Below are 22,168 nucleotides of genomic sequence, written 5' to 3' on the forward strand. Positions count from 1 at the left end.
TTTTCAAGATTGTTTTAGTTCCTTGACTTTATATCAGTATTATAATTTCAAGTGACAATAATCAGCTGAAACTGATCAGGCCTCAGATCAGGGCATTATTTCTTTCTGTTTCTCAATTCTCTTTCTTCCATCGACTCTTTTCATAAGCAGGTCCTGTTTCTGTGAGACAAAGATCATGACCAACAGCATAGACTTATCTTCTACCAACTCAGAAAATACCACTCATTTCCAAAAAGGAAATTAATTTTTTCCTACAGTTCCAGTAATTGCCTTAGCACTAGTGTTCATAGGCCCAGCTAGAGTTATAAAATAATTCATTAAACCAATCCCTATGGGCAGAAGAAGGAATATGCTGACCAGAAATTATCCAAAGAAGAGAACAGGTATGCTAGACAGGAGGAAACGGGTCTCCTACAGAAACTTAGAGCAGCCAAGTGGGAAACAGGGTCCATCCCATTGTCAAGAAGCATGAAACCAAAGTGCAGGGAGAAGCAGCCCTGGGAGAACAGCAAACCCCAGGTCTTCTGGTGCAAGGCATCTCTTGCCCATCATGGCAGTCAACTGTGCCAGCCACTTCTGCTGCTCAAGAGTTGGTGATGATTATATTGTCTTTGAAAGCCCAGTTCCAGCTGGTTAGAGTCTGAAGCCAGTCTGCTGATCCATGGACTGGTGGGTCTCCACCTCTGGGCTCTCCTAAAATCAACTCTCCCTTTGTGTTTTTTCCTTACCCTGGTCTCAAATGAGCGAACTACTTGGATTTCACCACTGATTATCAGGCACACTAGGAGGAACCTTCCTGTCTTTGACCCACCATCACTTTTTTCAGAGACAAGCCTTCGACAACCCTATTGGGGATAATGAGAAATGTGCATAGTTGCCCATTAGTGCTTTCTGCAAGAAAAGTCATAAAATGGATATATTTCACTTGAACATCTCTTGACCTATCTTTGCAAACTTAAGTTGTTGCCACCCCTGAGTCTGCTCCTAACTGGAGGCAATCCCATACACAAGGGAATGATATATTCCCAGTCCCATGTTATTCCCATGATATCTCCATGACCAGTTGCAGATTGGACTGCTGTGGCCCATATAGTTTCACTGACTAATTTTAAATATATATTGCAAAGCTTTCTTTTCTAGTCTAAGTCTGGAGAGTACTCTAAAAGGTATTCAGCATCATAGCAATAAACAAACCTCCATTGACAGGCAGATAGCGCTGTGCATGAAATATATTGTTTGGGAGTTAAACCCACATCTCTCACATGGAATATTAGAATTTTACCAATGAACCACCAATGCCTTCATCCTAACTTTACCTCTGTAAGTTCTCCTGACTTTGCTGGTCCTGACATGGCCCCCAGCTGGGACTCGGCACTTTCATCATAACTTGCTGGAAACAAAAATAACTTTGGAAGAAGGGTTCCTCCCATGCCATCTACCGAAACTACTCAAGTTCTGCCCTGAGCAATGACCCAACTTGACTAAAGGAAACTCGCAAATTTGGCTCCCTCTAGAGGACGCAAGATAGAATTACCCAAATTATAGTTATATTAAGCTTTTATTTTAAAAATTGAAGTATAATTATGCTGTTGTTATTAGGTGCTATCGAGTCAATTCCGATTCATGTCAACCCTATGTACAACAGAACACAACACTGCTGGGTCATATGCTCCCTCCCAAAATGGTAGAATGTTGACAAGTTCTTTTTGGTACAGTGACTGTATTTTTCCCATGTTTCCTGCATCATTCAATAGACCCATAGACCCTTTCAAGATTGAAACTCGAGATGTGAATTTTTTTTTCATTGAAGGCTTACAGTTTAAGATATGTTGAGCATGGTTTTCTAACTCTAGGTCTTTTCCATTCTGTCAATGGTTTCCAGTTTGTTATGGTCCACACACATTTGTTATGAATGTCTTAGCATAGTCAATAAAATATAAGTAACCATATTTCTGATATTCTCTACCTTCTGCAAATTATAACTACTGAAAAGATATAAACCATGAGAGTAGTATATTCATTTGCTAAGGCTACTGTAACAAATACCATAAACTGGCTGACTTACAGCATCAAAAATTTATTATCTCATGGTGCTGGAGGCTTGGAGTATAAAATCAGAGTATTGACCAGACTCACCCTCTTCAATGGATACAAGGGAAGCTCCATTCTCACCTCTTCCAACCTTTGGAAGCCTGGGTGTTTCTTAACTTGCAGCTATAACATCACTCTAATCAGCCTCTGCCTTTACATGTCTATCTTCCCTTTGTGACTATGTCTCTGAATCTGTTCTCTTTTATAAGGACGCCAGTCCTACTGAAGTTGGACCCGCCTTACTCTAGTAAGTGAGTTCTCATGGTACAGTGGTTAAGTGCTCATCTGATAACAAAAGGTTGGCTGCTCTAACCCACCATCTGTTCTGCAAAATAAAGATATGATGTTTTACAGCATTGGAAACCACCTTGGCTATAGGATCACTATGATTTGAAATTCACTTGATAGAAGTGGGTTTGGTCTTTTATGTTTGTTTGTTTGTTATTGTATGACCACATATTAACTAAACTAACTACATCTGAAAATGGTCTTCAATATATCTCTTTGAGACATAAACAAGTCCACAATAGTCAGCAAATGTGACCCATTGTCACAAAATAACTCACTGAAGCAAATAATGGCAGATCAGGACCCAGAACACATCGAGGCTCCCTGGCCCCCATTATCACCCTTCCAGGTTCTTCCTTCCATCCTTGACTCTTACCTTGCCTTGTGAACCTTGAGACTAGTTTGAGTAGTTTTGAACTTTATATAAATGGGGTCCTGTAGCACTACACTTGTATTTGCTTTTTGTTCATCTCTTTTCTTATCTGCTCTCCTCTTATCAAACTTACCACACTTGGGTAAGCTTTCAATTCTACTCATGAGTGTCAAGTAGGTTTCAAGTACAATAAAAAAGGAATTGGCCACGACTATTTAGCCCTGGTGACACAATGGTTAACACTCAGTTACTAATTGAAAAGGTGCTGGTTTGCACCTATTAGGTCCTCTTCAGAAGAAAGATGTAACAGTCTGCTTCCATATGACTATGGGTCAGAATCAATTCATTGCCAATGGGTTTGGTTTGGGTTTTATTTTATCAACACATAGGACGTCCCAACTCATGAAAACTCTTCTGTGACTCTGCTAACTTTGGCCTTTGAGTAAGGACAAAGCACATAAGCTTTGAATTCTCCTTAACTTCATAGGACCTCCAAAATCTGTTCTGCCCTCCCTGAGGCCTGATTCTTAGGTTTATCTCTGGATGAAACTGAAGTAGACACATGCCTTCTCTTCACATATTGACATGATTATGTTCCAAAGGTGAGATTATTATGCAACAATATACATTGTATGAAAATGAAGGATAATCACATCCAAAATGGAACATGATCACATCATTGCATGGCTACCAAATCATATCATTATATATCTGCCAAATTACATCATCACAAAACTGCCAAACCAATGAGAATCATGTCCCAGCCAAGTTGACACATAATCATAGCCATCTCATCTCATACATACATGTTCATTACTGCTAGATGTATTCTGTTAATGAACAAAATAGTCATATAGTATATTTTTCATTATTGTCAAAAATGTGAAATGTTGGATGATGACATAATCAATGTCAGAAAAGGATTTCTTTCCTCCTGTAGCAAGGAAACATTTTCATCGTGGACTTTGAGTTGCTGGATGGCATTGATGCCAATAAAACAGACCCATGCACGCTACAGTTCCTGGCAGCACCCATCTGCTTGCTGTACAAGAATCTGGACAACAAGATGGTACCCATCGCAATACAGGTAGATCCTTCCTGGCTTCTCTGTGGGCTCCATCCATGTTTCTGGAGGAATGGGAATCTGTCTATACCTCAGCCTCACATCTCCTATAGAAGGTGGCTGAAAGTTGTGCCAAGTGGACACAAAAAAGCAAGGAATCATGTTTGATCTTTTTGTACTTCATGGGGTTAGGCTGTCTCCATGAGGAGCAGAAAGCTCTCAACTCCCCAAAATGCACCAGAGAAACTCCTGACTAAGGAAACTGCCCTATGGGAGACCTGCCCTGAGATAAGATACTGCCGCTTGCTTGATTCTCTTCCAACCTCCTGTAGGGGGCCTTCAGGCATGGAGAGGGACAACCCTCCAGTCGCTGTTTCTTGCTACCTAACAGATTGGCTAATTTGAATAGAAATTCTTTGGAAACTATAAATACTCATGTAAAAGAAAAGCTGGAGGGTAATAAATATGCCATCTTGCTCTTTGAAAGATCCAAAAAGAAAAAAATGAAAGCTGATGAAATAAAGAAAAAATGGAACAAAACTATACAAGATTAGGAATAAAAAGATAGGCTTAATCCCTGATAAAGAGTAGACTGATAATAGGCAACACATTTGAAAAACTAGAAGTAATGGATAATAACCTAGAAAAATAGAAATTATTATAAGAAATTATTGACCAATTTCCTTAGAAGGAATGGGAACGCTGATTAGCACTAATGAGACATCCGTGTGACATTGAGCTGAGCTGCAGCCAATCTTTAGGTAGCAGATGACTTCTGTGCTTATTAAGCTTTTTTGGTCCCAAATTCATTCTACAGAGAGCGTATAACTTTAGTGCCCAAATCTGATCCTGGTAGGACCTAAAAGAAAACAGAAAGCTAATCTAACTTACAAATAACGATTTTTGGAAAAGAATCTGAAATGATATCAGCAAAAGTGACTAATATGTTATATGACTAATATGTTATAAGCAAGTAATCCTGAACTACAGAGATTGTTCAATAGCTGAAAAACTACCGGCACAATTAATTTACTAATAAGGAAAGAGTTTGATTGTATCTGCTGACACTAAAAGGAAATTTAATAATCTTTGTTGCTGTTGTTATTATTATGTGTGATCATATTGGTACCAATCCATAGAGACCCTGTGTACAAAATCATGAAACACTGCACAGTCTTGTTCCTATGCCTGAGCCCATTGTTGCAGCCACAGTGTCAATCCACCTCCTTGAGGGCTGCCCTCCTTTTCTCTGCCCTCTGCTTTACCAAACATGATGTCTTTCTCTAGAGACTTGCTCTTCTGAAAAGATGTCCAAAATATGTACGATGAAGCCATGCTATCCTTGCCTGTAAAGGAGAACTATAGCTTCCTTCCGAGACAGATCAGTTTGTCCTTTTAGCAGTCCATACTACTTTCAATATTCTTCAATATTGAATATTGATTCAAATGCATTGATTCTGCAGTCTTCCTTATTCAATATCCAACTTTCACATGCATATGAGGCGATGGAAAACACCATGACTTGGGTCAGGCACACCTTAGTCCTCAAAGTAATGTTAGGTTTCTGGAGTGGGTTGTACCTCGGTTCTTTCGCAAGCTTGAAGAATTCATGCCAAAGCACATTTCGTGATCCAAGTGGGTTTTTATGAAGGACAAGTTTCAGGTTTTACTGTTTCAAAAGGACAAATGCTATTTCTGGAAGGCATGCCATGCCACGTGGAAGCTGTGCTGGGATTCACAACTGGATTCACAATGTGGAAAAGAGCACCCACACATGCAGAACTGGGGTGGGGAGGATCCTGGGAGGCCAGAATCCCAAGAACTCTGGAGGCTACCAGCATGTGGGCCCAGAAACTCAGAGCATGGGAGCCAAGAGGCTGCGGGCCCCAAGTTGACCGGGAACAGGTGCATGTGTGCCCACACAGGGAAGGGAGACCCTCACCCTCCACCTGCTGTTGACCAGGAGCAGGGTAAAAGAGAGCAAGGGGCAAGGGAGTGAGAAGTCAAGAGGGCAACAAAGGGAGAGCCAGAGCAAGCTCCCTGTCTTTGTTCTAGCCCACCCCTAGCTGGGGGAGGAGTGGTTGAAGGTATTGTTTGACCCCATTGGCAGAGTGATGTGATGAGCCTGGGCCTAGTTTGGGTGCCCAGGTGTACCTCCCACCTGGCTGGGGGTGGGAGGGTGGGTAGTGGTGGCGGGGCTTGAGTTTGAGCATGCTCAGTTTGGGGGTCTTCATAGGTTTCAATGACTGCCTGATGTATTTCAAACCTCTTCTATGGGGGCCTTTGCAGGCATGGGAGGGACAACCCCCCAATCCCTACATCTAGCTACTTAACAGTAACACCTAGCTTTTCCATATGCTGAAGAGGCCTTGTGCAGCAGATTTCCTCAATGCAACACATCCTTTGATCTCTTGACTGCTGCTTCCATGAGCATTGATTGTGGATCCACGCAAGACAAAATCCTTGATGACTTCAATCTTTTCTCTCTATATCATGATGTTACCTGTTGGTTTGGTTGTGAGGATTTGGGTCTTCATGCCACTGAGTCATAATCCATCCTGAAGGCTGCAATCCCTGGTCTTCATCAGAAAGTGTCTCAAGTCCTCCTCCATTTCCGCAAGCAAGTTTGTATCATTTGCATGTCCCAGGTTGTTAATAAGCCTTCCTCCAGTCCTGATGCCACATTCTTCTTCATATCAGCCAGCTTCTCTGATGATTTGATCAGCACACAGGTTGGACAAGTATGATGAGGGAATGCAACCCTGGTGCACAGCTTTCCTGATTTTAAACCAGGCAGATTTCCCTTGTTGTACTCACCTAATTGCTTCTTGGTCCATGTACAATTCCGAAGCACAACGAAGTGTTCTGGAATTCCAATTCTTCTCAAGGCGATCCACAGTTGGTTATGATCCACATGTTCAAATGCTTTTGAATAGTCAATAAAACACAAGGAAACATATTTCTTCTGTGTTTTTCTTTGAGCCAAGACCCATCAAACATTAGCAATGATATCCTTTGTCCTACATCCTCTTCTGAATCTGGCCTGAACCTCTGGCAGTTCCCTGTAATGTGTTGTTTCAACTGTTGTTGGGTGGTGATCTTCAGCAAAATTTTACTTGCCTGCAGTATCAATAATATTATTCTATAGTTTGAGCGTTGTTAGGTCACCTTTCTTTGGAGTGTGTACAAATACGGATCTCTTCTAGTCAGTTGGCCAAGTAGCTGTCTTCGATGTTTTCTGGCGTAGATGAGTGCTTCCAGTGCTTCATAAGCTTGTTGAAACATTTCAATCGGTATTCCACCAATTCCTGTAGCCTTGTTTTTGGCTAATAGATTCCGTGAAGTATGAACTTTTTCCTTCATCACCGTTTGTCTGGTTCATATGCTACCTTCTATAATGGTGGAAAGTCGACAAGTTCTTTTTGGTACATGACTCTGTGTATTATTTCCATGTTGTTTTGATGCTCATTCAGTATTTTGCCCATAGAATCTTTCAAGGTTGCAAATCAAGGCTTGGATGTTTTTCTCACGTTCTTTCAGTTTTAGAGATGTTTTAGTGTGTTCTTCCCTTTTGCTTTTCTAATTCTAGGTCTTTGCACATTTCATTATAATATTTGGCTTTGTCTTTTTGAGCTTCGCTTTGAAAATTTCTATTCAGCTCTTTGATTTCATCATTTCTCCCATTTGCTTTAGCTGCTGTTCAATGAAGAGCAAGTTTCAGAGTCTCTTCTGATATCCACTTTGATCTTTTTCTTTCTTTCCTGTCTTTTTAATGACCTTTTGCTTTCCTCATGAATGATCCAGATTTCTTCCCACAGGTCTTCTGTCATTAGTGTTCAAGGCCACAAACCTGCTTTTGAGATATTCTTGAAATTCAGCTGTGACCGACTCAAGATCATATTTTGAATCTTATGAACTTGTTTTCATTTTCTTCAGCTTTATCCTGAACTTACATGTGAGCAATTCAATGGTCTGTTCCACAATTAGTCCACGGTCTGTTTTAAGCTGTTGATTTTGATCATTTTCATCATATTCTCCCACAGGTGTAGTTACTTTGATTTCTGTGTATTCCATCTGGGGAAATCCAAGGATATCATCACCTTATGTGTTATTGAAAAAGAGATTTGTCATGAACAAGTCGTTGGTTTTTCAAAATTCTATCATGCAGATCTTCAGCTTCATTTCTGTCACAAGACCATTATTTCCCAGCTACTGTTCCTTCCTTTTTTTGTTTACGATTTTTGCATTCTAATCGTCAATAATGGCCAATGCATCTTGATTGCATGCCTGATAGATTTCTGACTGAAGTCATTGGTAAAATTCTTCAATTTCATTATCACTAGCATTTGTGGTTGGTGCATAAATTTGACAGATAGTTGTTTTGGTTGGATGTCCTTGAAGGTGGATGGATATAATCTTGTCACAGAAGACATTGTACTTCCTGGTTGGTTTTGCAATGTCTTTTTGACAATGAATGCTGTGCCATTCCTTTGGATTTTGTTATTCCCTGCTTATAGTAGCTTATATGATTTTTTGATTCATGGCACCATGTTAGAGTCCTCTTCGAGAAATCAGCTCCTCCTCAGACACATTTCGAGTGCCCTTGGAACTGAGGGGCCCATCCTCTGGCCCTATCTCTAACAATATCCTTCCCTTCTTTAGGCCTTCAGTGTCTGACCATGTTTCGAAGCTGTGCATAAGGTTTTCAGTTGCTTCTTTCTCCTTAGTGAGGAGCAGAGTCCTTCATTGTCTGTTCTTAGTCTGGAAGATCTATTCAAAACCTGTTCACTTTTGGTGAACCTGCTGGCATTTGAAATATCAGTGGCATAACTTACAGCATCACAGTAGCACAGAAACCACCACAGTACGACAATCTGACAGACAGGTGGTGGTAGTAATTTTTAGTAGCATAAATAATAAAGATTAAAGTAGTATGTGAAGGAAGCTACTCACATGATAAAGAAACATAATTCAAAAGGGATAAACAAAGCCATTTCCATTACAATCATAAATAAGAGAGGGATTTTGATATAATTGCTGCTACTGAATGCTGTTTAGGAGATGCTAGCATGGTACTGGGAATCCTTGTAGCATAGTGATTATGTGTTGAGTTGAAATCCACAAATTCAGTTGTTCAAAACCAGGCACTCTGCAAGAGAAATTGTCTACTCCCATAAAGAGTTATAGCCTGGGAAACTCAAATGGGGGCAGTTCTACCTTGTCCTTTCGGTTCAGTATGAGTCAGCATTGACTCAATAGCAGAGTTTAGTTTTGGTTTGAGCATGGTATTGGCAAAGAATATACCGTGGGCTGCCAGAAAAATGAACAAATATATGATGGAAGTACAGACAGAACGTTCCTTAAATGCGAAGATGGCACGTCTTTGTCTCATGTACTTTGGTCGTGTCATCAGGAGTGACAAGAACCTGAAAAAAGCCATCATATTGGATAAACTAGAATGTCAGCAAACAAAGGGAAGGCCTGCTTGGTTATGTTTTGGGCTCCGGCCAAGGGTGGTTGGCAGTTTGAAAACCTCAGCCGCTCTGCAGGAGAAAGACTGGGCTTTCTACTCTCCTAAACAGCGACAGTCTTGGAAACCCATGGCAGTGAGTTTGTTTTTCAACGAGATGGATTGACACAAGGCAGCAGCCATGGGCTCAAACATAGGAACAATTGTAAGGATGCCATACATCAGATCAGTATGAGTCAAAATAGACTTGGCAACACCTAATAACAATAATACGTAATAAATAAATAAAAATCTTGTAAAAGAACGGAGAACATGATCAAGGTGTCTAGTACATATACCACTAGAAACATCAACAATCATAGGCAATATCTATGTGTATATTTTTAAAAATCGTTAAAGACTATAAAATGAGATTTCAATAGACACATTATGTAGTAGTAAATGAGAAAATTTTATACAGCATAGAAATATCATTTCTAGCAAATTTTATTATACTTAATGCACTACCAAATTTTCAATCAGGTTGTCTCTCTCTTATTAATGAAGGGATTGTGATGTTCTGTCCTGCGGGGGAACACCAGGTACTGCAGAGAACTCCAGGTTGCCATCCATAGGGGAACTAGCAAGTTCTGCCTGTTTAATTTGTAAGGAGCCAAGTTCACACACTCACATGCACACGATAGAAAAGATAAAGGTTGTTTCATCATAGGGATACTTCCAAAGAATGAAGTGGTCCGCCTTGTGAGGTGCGAAGGAAGCTGAGCCAGGGAAAAACATCTCCGTTTTAGAGGACACTTTCAAAGGAGATGGGGGATTGCAGCTCCATACAAGTTGCTTTCTTAGTTATTAAATTCATCCTTGAGCCTCTTACATGTTTTTTTTTTAACATGTTTCTTTTGAATGTATCCTAATTTTGTGCCAGGATATCTTGAATCTTATCTCAGGGTATAAAATTTGGGTGAAATGTCTCAGGATGCCCACCCAGCCTGATCTCAATGTTGAGACTTTTACCAGGCTTGGTACTTCCGGGTCCTTTGTTTATTTTCCTAGCCAGCAGAATGTTTACTCCTTAACAAACAGCATGTTCATTTCTTGCAAGCAGACGGTCCATATCCTTAGCAAACAGAAAATTCATTCTTAGTAGGTAGAGTGTCCATTCCCTTGGCACGCAGAAGTCCCTGTCTGGAACCTGTCAGGGATAAGAAATCCGAAAAATATAATTTGAAGATTAACACAGAAAAAAAAAGTTAAAAGCTAGGGAAAAAGTTTTGAGAAAAAGAAACACAAAAGGAAAGCTTTCCCTACTGAATCAGAAGGATGCTCTCGGGATGATGTTCAAAGTCGATGGTTCTGCCTATGAACAGACACAGATTAGTCAACACTACCTAAACGGTCCAGACATAGACTCCCGCATACAGGAACTTAATATATGATGAACGTGGTTTTCAACTGAGTGGAAAACTATGGTATTTAAATGGTGCTATCACAATTGCTCCATAAGGAGTCCCTAAGCGGTGCAGTTAACACCTTCAGCTTCTAATGAGAAAGTCTGCTGTTCAAATCATCCAGAAGTACCTTGGAAGAAAAGCCACCTGGCAATCGACTTCCAGAACATCAGCCGCTGAAAACCCCACGGAGCACTGACGTACATGGGGTTGCCCCAAAGCAGCATCAGCTTGATGCCAACTGGTTTTTATCAGAGCGCCTATATATAAGGGGGAAATTAAATTGAATCTATATGTCATAGCATTTACAAAGTCATACCATTTGCAAAGATAATTCGAGATAAAGTAAAGATTTATATGTTTTTTAAAAATTAAAAGAGAACTTAGGAGAGCAATGAATTGTAGGGAATTGAGACTTTTAATTTTTTTAAAATGTTGTTTGGGTGATTAGGGTGAAGGTTTACAGGGCAGATCATCTGTTTTCCATTCAACAATTTATACACATTTTGTTTCACCTCATCATCTATTTCAATATCCTCAATGTCCCATTGCTTATTCTGCTTCTTCTCAGTGTTTTTTGTTTTAGTCCTCCTCCTTTCCTAGTCTTCTGCCCTTGGGAAATGGCAGCCTTTTTATCTTAAATGGTTGATGACTGTAACTTGGGGCTAAGTTCTGTTCCACAACTGAGAGGTCATAGGCCGGAAGGGTTCCACCATCCTTGACTCACCCAGTAAGCCTGGGGCAGGTTTTCATAAAACAAAAAGTAAAACCAATAAGTTATCTAGGAAAAAAAACAGACATAGTTGATCATGTAATTCTTTTAATGATAGAATGATAAAATACACGATAGTCAAAGGCAAATAAATGATAGATTGGGAAAAATAAATGCAGCCCAAGTAAGATAATGGATGGATATAATATACAAATAACTTCTTTGATAATAAGGAAAAGACAAATAATTCAGGGGAAAAAGTAGGCTGTTCACAGAAGAAAAAGTTTAAATGGATGATGAACACGTAGTCAGGGAAATGCAAATTAAAGTAATGAGATTTCACTCCTTTCCCCTTCGGTAGGCAAAAAAAACAAAAACAATAGTGAGAATATCCAACTTCTATCTGGGAACGAGTTGGAGGAGAACACACCTAGGAATTGTTGCTGCCAGGAGAGATGTTTGATGTTCGTAACTGGATGGACCTAGCGCCAGCTGGTTAGCACCTAGGTGCAGGCCCTGAGCAGATCTCCAAGCATATACCATGCCACGTACACCCTCTTACGTCTCTGGATGACTCGATGGATTGACGATGGGTCCTGGGAGCAGTATTAGTATGGTCAAAGCAATTGGAGGGCAACTCGAGGGGGCTCTGGGCTCTGGACCATGATTTCATGCCACTATCTGGAAGCATTTAATATTTGACAGCTGGTACCACTGCCCAGGTGTGCCCCAAGCGAATGAGCCTTTGTGATAAGCAGGAGGCCACTACCTATTCAAATCGAGCATTTACATGCTTTTTAGCTCAGCAACCTCTTCTCTAGTAACCAAATTAGTAGAAATAAAAACACTAATATGTAAAGGTACATGTACAAGGATGGCAATTACTTGTGGAGAGGAAAAGAACTGAATCTGAAAACCATCTGAAATCCCATCAATCCACAATCCTATCAAAAGTCTCATCAAAGAAATTGAGAGTTTTACTACCAATTGTCTCAAAATGTTTTCAACCTCTACCCATTACCTAACTCCAAAGTCACTTTCAAAGCCACTTTCATAAAATGAGTGGCTTATAAAAACAGAAATGTATTATCTCACAGTTTTGGAAGATGTTGTTTTTGTTAGCTGCCTTTGATTTGGTTCTGACTCATAGCGAACCTATGTACAATGGGACACGTCACTGCCCAGTCTTGCACCATCCTCCCAATTGTACTTATGATTGAACCCATTTTTGCAGCCACTGTATCAATCTCATTGGGAGCCTACCTCTTTTTCAATATTCCTACGTTACAAAGCATGATGTTCTTCTCTGGGTACTGGTCTTTCCTGATAACATGTCTGAAGTATGTGAGATGAAGTCTCACCATCCTTGCCTCTAAAGATCATTCTGGCTGTACTTCTTCCAAGACAGATTTGTTTGTTCTTTTGATGGGCCATGATACTTTCAATATGTTTTGCCAGCACCATAAGTCAAATTCATTGATTCTTCTTGGGTCCTCCTTATTCAGTGTAGTTTCATTATTCATAGTAGTTAGGAGCTAGGCTGTTAACCACAACGTTGGCAGTTCAAAATCAACAGCCAATCCCTGGAAGAAAGACAAGGCATTCTACTCCTGTAAAGAGTTATAGTCTTGGAAACCCACAGGGTAGTTCTACCCTGTCCTATGGGGTCACTGTAAGTTGGAATCAATTTTATGGCAGTGAGTTTTGGAAGGTAGGAGCCCAAATCATTGTGTCAGTCAAGCTGGTTCTATCTGAGGGAGAATGTATTCCAAGCCTTCCTCCTCACTTCTAGTAACAATCAGGGATCCTTGGCATTCCACAAAAGTTGTTACCACTTCCATCTTCTCATGGAAATCTGCCCTCTGTGTGTTTATTTTACACTGTACTCGCTAATAATATCTTCTAAGATTATATTCATAAGCAAGGTCATGTTCACAGTACCAAGAGTTAGGACTTGAACATACCTTTTGGGGGGACACAATCCCATAACAGAGTGCAAGAAGCAGCAGCCAGGGAAGTGGGAGGAAAATTAGAAGGGAGCAGGCAACATAGTAGAAGCCAAAGGAACAGTAGAGAAGATAGGAGTTCCTTCTTATCTCAGAATGTGGAAGATCACATAAACACATCTTGGGTTATCCAAGGTCACACAGATAATGAATGAGGGAGCTGATATCTCAGCCCTCTGCCTGCCTTTACCCTCCTCTCATAATTGGAAAGTCATCATTCAATAGATTTTTGATTCTTGTGGAATTTCCTGAGGGTCCAAGATTTCCAACAGCCATAGAAACCAAAGCCAAACTCATTGCCATCAAGTCGATCCTGACTCCTAGCGACCCTATAGGCCAGAGTAGACCCACCCTGTGGGTTTCCAAGACTGTACACTTTTACAGGAATGGAAAACTCCATCTTTCTCTTTCCGAGGAGCTGGTGTTTTTGAACTTCTGATCTTGTGGTTAGCAGCCCAACTCTGCCACCAGGCCTCCAACCAATACCTATACTCACTGCCTGCAAGGCAGTGGTGACCCAAAGCCATCTCAAAGGACAGAGTAGAACTGCCCCTATGTGTTTCTCAGAGTAATCGTTACTGGAGTAGACAGTCTCAACTTTCTCCCACGTAGTGGCTGGTGGTTTGAACTACTGACCTTGCAGTTAGCAGCCCAACTCATAACCACTGCACCACCAGGGCACCCTTTGTGTAGACTAAAATATTGCACTGTATTTTCTTTCTCTAATGTATCAGCTCAACCAAGTTCCAGGAGATGAAAACCCCATTTTTCTTCCTTCGGATGCAAAATACGACTGGCTTCTGGCCAAAATCTGGGTGCGCTCCAGTGACTTCCATGTCCACCAGACCATCACTCACCTTCTGCGTACACATCTGGTATCTGAGGTTTTCGGCATTGCCATGTACCGCCAGCTGCCTGCTGTGCACCCTATCTTTAAGGTACAGCAAGTACTATTTTACCTAATAGGGATGTTATCCTGGTACCTGGGGATGGGGTGGAGGACTTGAGAGAGACCCCTGAGAGTTTCCTTCTCCTCATCTGGAACCACCTGAGGAAGATAACAGCTCCAACCCAAGCAAATTGTGAAAAGGCACACAAATTCATTGTCACCATCTACTCAACCCAAGTGGTGACCTCCACTGACTTTGCTCTTCTTCCCTTACCCCATCTTTCCACAGTGGACCAGGGAGGGTGGGTTCTGAGGGTCCATGGGGGCCTCTCATTAGGAGGCCTTAGCTGAACCCTCTGAGGGGTTTCTTTCCACCAGCTCCTGGTAGCCCATGTGCGGTTTACAATTGCCATCAACACCAAGGCCCGTGAGCAGCTCATCTGTGAGTACGGTCTCTTTGACAAGGTAGGTGTCCCATGACCAACATCCTAGAAAGCCCTGCCTAGCTGGCGCACTCTCCACCCTAGAATTATGTGGCCTTAATTCATTATCAGGAGACAAGGCACATAGTCTCCACTATGGTGGAGGTCTGGAAAGAATAGAGGATGGAGGTTGTCCTCAGCTCTGTGGCCATCTCTAAGAGCCCTTGGCACTAAACAAGCTCTCCTCTTCCAAGTTCATGGTATGGTTCTCATTCCGGATTCTCTGACCTTTCCCTCCTCTCATGGCCTGTTGAGCTCTTATGAATGGGACCCCTTCCACTTGGCTCCACTGTCTAGACTTGTCCCACATCTTGAGCAACAAGCCGGACTGAGTATGTCCTAAACGTGCCCTGCATACTGAGCACAAACCTCCACCACCTGTCCTTCCCAGGCCTTCTATGCTTCCATCACTCACCCTGCTCAGCAGGCATCAGATCCCTCCTCGCCTTCAAATCCTCTCAGTACACCCTGATTTGAATCGCCAGCCACCTTACCAGGCCTGGACCCTCATATCAGCTCTTGACCTTGAGACTCTCCTCTCCCAAATCAATTATCAATTAGTGGACCAGTACAGATAGTCACTATAGTTAAGCCATATATATGTGTGTGTGTGTGTGTGCAGGTGACAAAATCCAATTCAAAGCAGCTAAAGTTAGAAAATACATACAGTATTCTCATATATTTAGAAATGATTGAGCTGTAGGGAGATTCAGACCAAAGTGATTCCATGCACTCAAATACTGGCCTCATTTGTCCCAGCTGTATACAGGCTTCCCCAAGGGGCTTCGGAGGTAGGGCCTTTATCACAGAGGTTACCCTTTTCTACCTGCCTCTCAAGGAGTACCCAACAAAATACTAAGGAACAACTTCAACAGATCCAATTTGAATCACATGACCACCATGGATAGCACCCAAGTCCTTCCCTAAAAATTTAATTGACTGCCTGCTCAACGTGTGCGTGCGTGTGTGTGTGTGTGTGTGTGTGTGTGTGTGTGTGTTTGAAGAATGACCCAGATTCCTCTGTATCTTCTCAGTCCTCCCTTAAGCATACCATCACAAGATCTCAACAGCGTTTATGGTCTGTGAAGCATGCCTTGGTACTCTCCTTTAGCCCAGTGGGTCACCCTTGTGCCTCAGACCAAAACAGGCCTGAAGGCCTTACCAACCAGGCCTAACCAGTTCTGGAGTCCCACAACCTGTAGTGCTCAAAGTGGGAGTTCACCTCTCCTGTAACTGCATCCCAGTCTCTGCACACATCTGCACACATCTGGCCACGTCAACACTCTCCATCACCTTGGTCTAAAGCTGCCTCCCTGAAACGCCTTCCCCTGACTGCCTTGGCATCTCAGTCACCCTGAAGTTTCACTAAGCTAAACTTTCTTCCTGTCTCGTCTTCTTATCCCCTCTTTCCTGCCACTACAGTCTCAGCTACTCCACTACCCTGTACAATTTCTCCATGTTCTCGTGGGTCTGGGAGTCAGCTGTGGACTGGAAATGGGGGATAGCCTCAGCTTATGGTGCATTCTCCCTCCATTCAAGGCCAACGCCACAGGGGGCGGTGGGCACGTGCAGATGGTACAGCGGGCCATGCAGGAGCTGACCTACACCTCCCTCTGCTTCCCTGAGGCCATCAAGGCCCGGGGCATGGACAGCACAGAGGATATTCCCTACTACTTCTACCGGGATGATGGCTTGCTGGTGTGGGAAGCAATCAAGAAGTGAGTGAGAGCCAGAATGGGGGAGGTGGGGGCAGGGAGGAGGGAGAGAGGATACTCTAGCATAAGCTCAGAGGTGATTGGAAGAAGGGCTGATATGGGCAAGGGGATGTGTTCAGGCCAGGTGCTTCAGTGACCACAGCAGGGGCACCTACTTCTGTTAACAGTACTAATAGAGGAGTGGAAGTTTTGATGGGGCAGGGGAAGTCCAATTTTGGACCTAGTTTTGGGTCCTGCCCTGACTCCCAGGGGACACAGCTTTGTCCTGGCTGACACCTTACTCTTAAATTAGGTTCACGGCTGAGGTGGTGGGCATCTACTATGAGAGCGACCAAGTGGTGGAGGAGGATCAGGAGCTTCAGGACTTTGTGAAGGATGTTTATGTGTATGGCATACGGGGCAACAAGGCCTCGGGTAAGGACCACATCCAGTTATCTTCTCTCTTCTGTTTTTTTCTGATCCTGACCCTTCTTGGACAAAGTTGGCCTTGATTCTTGGTGATAGGGCCTGAGTCTCCAGAGGTCCTCTGTCCACCAATGTGCCTCATGGGGTTTGCCCAGGGTGCACAGCTTCCAGCAGCCCCTGAGAACGAGATCGGATCAAAGGCCAAAAGTTTGGAAAACTAGCCTAGATCTCTGTCCCCTCCCATCAGTGTCTGCTTCCAAAATTTCTCACCCATTCCTGAACCCTCAGTGCCAAGGGCCCACTCCCAGAAGAAGTGTGTTGTCATGCCCCCAGCTGGTCTGTTTCCTGCCTCAGGCTTCCCCAAGTCCATCAAGACCAGGGAGAAGCTGTCCGAGTACCTGACAGTGGTGATCTTCACTGCTTCAGCCCAGCACGCAGCAGTGAACTTCGGCCAGGTAAGGGAAGGCAATAACTTTCTATGGAGGTGGCCTTTCTGGACTGAAACTGCCAAGGCCACTGTGTTAGGCTGGGTTGACTAGAGAAATAAATCCAGTGATACTCATATATATAAATGAAAGAGGTTTATATCAAGAAGTAGTTATATATCAAGAAAACATCCCAGCCCAGTCCAACTCAAACCCTTAAGTTCAGTACTAGTCCATACTTGACTCACACAGCCACATTCAATGATGCAGAATACAGGAAGGTCACAGGCTGGTGGGTGCAAAGTCAGGTGGATCCAAGGTTGATGGAAGCATGGCAAGGCTCCAGTAGCTCACCAGGGTGGCCAACAAGCAGGAGGGGGAAGGTAGCAAGAGAGAAGAGGAGAAGGGCAAACCTCCAAGAAGGCACCTTCAGGCTGTGACCTGATTGACAAGTTGGATGCCACTCCTACTTTCATAGATCTTCAAGTTGACATAAAATTATGTAACTATCATAGTCACCTAAACTCATTCCTGAGGTAGGGAAGAGGGTTCTGGTCTTCCTGGCCAGTCAGGGGCTAAGAAAGTTGTGGATGGACCCGTGAGCAGATGCAAGGGACAAGATTTTGGTCCAGGCATAGACTCAGAAGCTAAGGCCAGGCCTCTCTAAGTGCTAGACAGTGAGAGAGTAAGATAGGAGAGGAGGTGACCCCTTCAGACAGGAGGAAATCAAAGGCAGCAATTGCTAAGCTGGTGGCCACTTCGGTGGTCACAGAGGGTATAAATCTGGGTTTTGCTGCTGGTGCCCAATGGTGTGTGTGGTTGTCCTGACAGTATGACTGGTGCTCTTGGATCCCTAATGCACCCCCGACCATGCGGGCCCCACCACCAACAGCTAAGGGTGTGGTCACCATTGAGCAGATCGTGGAGACTCTGCCAGACCGTGGCCGTTCCTGCTGGCATCTGGGTGCAGTGTGGGCGCTGAGCCAGTTCCAGGAGAATGAGGTGAGTCCCAGGTGGAGCCACTCTGTCCATGTCCTTCCTTAGTTGGGAGGTGGGCGAGAGGGTGACCTGGAAATTGTGTAGCCCATATGTTGCCATCAAATTTAAGCTGATTCCTCAACCTGAAGTTTACATGACTCAGAGCAAGGAATCCTGACCTTCAAGGCACTAGGAGGGGCCCAGAAGGGTGGGCAGGCAGAATACAGAGGGCTCTGCACTAGCAGTTACTGCAAGGATAACAGGGGCGCACACCCTCAGTTATCCACTAAACTTTTTCATGGGCTTTTCTCCCCAGTATCTAGGCATAACCATTAGACTTCTGGGTGTTCCCATATGCCAAAGAGAACCCACTCCAGATTTCCTTATGGAAATCTGATTCAAGGGGAAGTTGCTTTTCAGCGCATTCTTGGTAGGTAAAGAGATCGAGAGATACTGTCTCCTTCACTCCCTAAATCATGGTCCATGGAAATGCTTCCAAGGCCTGTCTGTCTATATGGCCCTGTCACAGATTAATTTGTCTGTCTTCCTGCCTACTGGGCCTCAGCTGTTCCTGGGCATGTATCCAGAGGAGCATTTCATTGAGAAGCCCGTGAAGGAGGCGATGGCCCGATTCCGTAAGGACCTGGATACCGTCGTCAGTGTGATCGCAGAGCGCAACAAGAATAAGAAGCTGCCTTATTACTACCTGTCTCCAGACCGAATTCCCAACAGTGTGGCCATCTGAGTGGCCCAGTAGTGCCAACCCTTGCTAAAAAGTCTTTGTTTCTTGAGGCTGAGCTTGGTACCCAGACCTAAAGACAGGCTTCCTGTGCAGCTTAGCCCTCATGGCCCAGCAAGATTCTTAAGTATTGCGCTATAGGGTGGAATTATTTTAAACCAAAGGCTGTCTCATGGTTGGTCAAATTGGCCTATGTGTCTTCTCCACTCTATCTTTTGTGAATCTCAAACTTGTTTATAAGTGTCTTGATCCCCCAGAGAACCTTCCTATACAGAGCAGGCCTGTGGGGTGTCTTGCCCTGTGTGTTGCTCAGAATCCTCACCAGGTAGTAATAACACATCCCAATCACTGATCGGGATAGCTTGTTTTTTTGTTAGGGACAGGAATTTTGTTGTTGTTATTCTATTTATGCTTAGTCTATTGTCTTGCAATATAGCTGGTGTCCTAATAAATCCCTGTCGGATGAATTAACAATTTTGGCTGTCATTACTATGCATCGCCAACAAATAATGATGAAACTAAAACACTTCATGATATGGATGGATTTGGAAGACATTATATCCTGAGTGAAGTTAGCCACAAAAGGACAAATATTGTCTGAGAGCATTGTTATAAAAGTTAAGATAAAGATTTTCATACCAAAAGAAACAGACTTTGGTCATTATCGGGGAGTGGGGTGGAGCAGGTTGGTGAAGCAATAAGCTACCCTCTCTGGGTTTCCAAGACTGTAATTGTTTGGGGGAGCAAAAAGCCCAGTCTTTCTCTTGTAGAGGTGCTGGTGGTTTTGAACTGCCAACCACATGGATCATAGCCCAATGCTTAACCACTACACCACCAGGGCTCCCTAAGTTAAATTAAAACACTTCTCCTACATGCTGTTCCTGTCTCAACTCATAGACATATTCCTCTACAAAAACAAAACAAAAAAACCCACTATGACTCCACCAGGCAAAACTTCCCCACCCTTGCTTACTGAGTGTCCATAAACGACCATCTCAACCTTAACTTTCCGTAGAGCGCCAACCCTGCCAGGCTCCTTTTTGCTCCCTACTGCCTATCACAGCAGAAACCAGACATTGGGAATTCCACGGATGTGCTTCGTTTCCTTGGCTACACAAGCTGGGCATTTCTTGTTGACTGGGGCATCTGGGCATGACCAAGGGCTTGGGAAGTCCCCAGTCAGGATGACACCAGCACCACCACCCAACTCAGTTCCAAACAAGGGACAGTCCTCATTTCCCCAAGCCAACCGTCAAGGGATCCACAGATCAGCCTCCTTCCACAGATGATGAAACTGAAGCACAGCAACATAAATGGAGCCCCGCAAAGCTTGTCCAGAACTAAGCCTGATACACAGTAGTACTGCTCAGGCTGAGGCCTGCTTCTTGAACTCCATGCCCTCCTTCTTCCGTCAAAAATGATGCCAGAAGCCTACAGACCCCGATACATACTTAAGGTCTGGGTCCCACCACAGCTGAATGCAGAAGTGGGTGGGAAATTGGTGGCATTTCTTCCCAGGCAGCCTAGAAACTGGTTAAGACTTCAAATGAAGGGTGGAGGTGAGAGCACTCGGAGTCAGAGGTTCTGAAGTTTCTGCCCAGCCTTTCAGACTCAGAGGGGGAATCTGAGTAACTCTTCTCCCCGTGACTCACGTTTCCTCAGCTATAAGGGGTCAAACTAGCAGATCTTGAGTGGTTGAAAGTTATGGATGTCAACTCTGTGACCATAGCAGACAAAGAAGTCAGAGACAAAATGTAAATAAACAGACATGGATGTGTGCCACTAAAAATATTCACAAGAGGTGGCTGTTTGAGAGCAATAATTTGTCTACCACTGGAGGTGGGTCATGACAGGCCAGCTGATGCCTCCATCATTTGTGGGAAGTTTTGCTTCATGCCTGTCTGTAGCAAGACCCCATCTGCTGCCTCTTCAACCAAACTCAGAACTCACTTAGGCTCCTCTTCTCATTCTTTCTGAAAGAGTCCTTTCTTAAGCCCTTCCCTTCTCCCCAACTAATTCGCTGAGTTCTGAGGCACATCAGACACTAGAAGTCTTGAGATATCTACTCCAGTACTGGTGGGGGGGGGGGGCTGAGGATTCTGTACTATGGCCCTGGCTTCCAAGTGTCAAGCAAGAACACTTGGCAATGTATACTCCAGCTTAGCTCCTCTGTACCGACAGCCTACTAGTGTGATTTCCAAGCAATTCCCCCAGCTCATCCCCTGTAGTTTAAGCATACTTGCCTCGCTCTTCACTATATGTGGTCATAGCTCTAAAACATATTCAGAGCCCTCCTAGCACACAGCCCTGTGCTAAGCGTACAGGTGTGAGGACCAGGAAACTGCCACTATTTAGGGCTGCCTTTCAAAAACCAGGAGACACACAGCAACCTGTTGGCTCCCTGGTCTTTACTCGTCTAGGCTACAGTTCAGTAAACTACACCTATGAGTAAATCCAACCAAGCTGTCAACTGCTCAACAGTCATGTTGTCTAGGACATCCGAACCTGTAGTTTGGCTCTTCTTGGGTGGGGAGCAGAAGACACACCTGTGGGGTGGACACAAACACTCCCATGGCCAGCATACCCTCTTGACCCCCTACCATCGACCCTGGAGCTAGCCATTCTCCTGACAGGGACAGGTGGGTTCATTAAATATCTCCAGAAATTGTATGATTTTCTTTCCCTATGTGAGACCACAGAACCTGTAGAGGCAGTTAGTTGGAGCCATTGGAGTGCTCACCATCATACTCAATGTCCTTTCAGGAAAACACTCCCGTGCAAACCACCTTTTAAAAGAAATGCTTTATTGCTGCAATTAGACACCCCTAGTATAGCACAAACCACTTGCCTATACAAAGAATTTTTCAAGTGGTAATACTGAGACACAGTGATCAGACACAAAAGGATAAAAAAATTCGACATTCAGATTACAAATGTGAAGTGACTTTTAGAAATTACACCACACAAGCCAGTGTTAATTTGGTATTTTATTAACAATCAACTTTCTATAAACATTGCATCTAAGTAAGTGATCAGCTGCACAACTTGAAAGACTTCCGAAATGAAGATCTGTATTTGTATGTCCTT

General features: G+C 43.4%; 1 protein-coding gene across 1 annotated transcript in view; it reads left to right on the plus strand.

Moving 5' to 3' along the window:
• The window catches only part of ALOX5 (arachidonate 5-lipoxygenase), a 57,223-nt gene extending 37,671 nt beyond the window's left edge, over positions 1–19,552 (plus strand). Inside the window, exons 7-14 of the mRNA XM_004716245.2 lie at positions 3,693–3,839; positions 14,183–14,386; positions 14,716–14,802; positions 16,359–16,537; positions 16,827–16,948; positions 17,294–17,394; positions 18,196–18,366; positions 18,908–19,552. Coding sequence (XP_004716302.1) covers positions 3,693–3,839; positions 14,183–14,386; positions 14,716–14,802; positions 16,359–16,537; positions 16,827–16,948; positions 17,294–17,394; positions 18,196–18,366; positions 18,908–19,087 — 1,191 coding nt within the window. The 3' untranslated portion in view covers positions 19,088–19,552. The remainder of the gene's footprint in view (positions 1–3,692; positions 3,840–14,182; positions 14,387–14,715; positions 14,803–16,358; positions 16,538–16,826; positions 16,949–17,293; positions 17,395–18,195; positions 18,367–18,907) is intronic.
• The last annotated feature ends 2,616 nt before the right edge of the window (positions 19,553–22,168 follow it).

Source organism: Echinops telfairi, unplaced genomic scaffold, assembly GCF_000313985.2.
Source record: "Echinops telfairi isolate 266 unplaced genomic scaffold, ASM31398v2 ScPeMD7_7465;HRSCAF=8503, whole genome shotgun sequence".
Taxonomy (NCBI): Eukaryota; Metazoa; Chordata; class Mammalia; order Afrosoricida; family Tenrecidae; genus Echinops; species Echinops telfairi.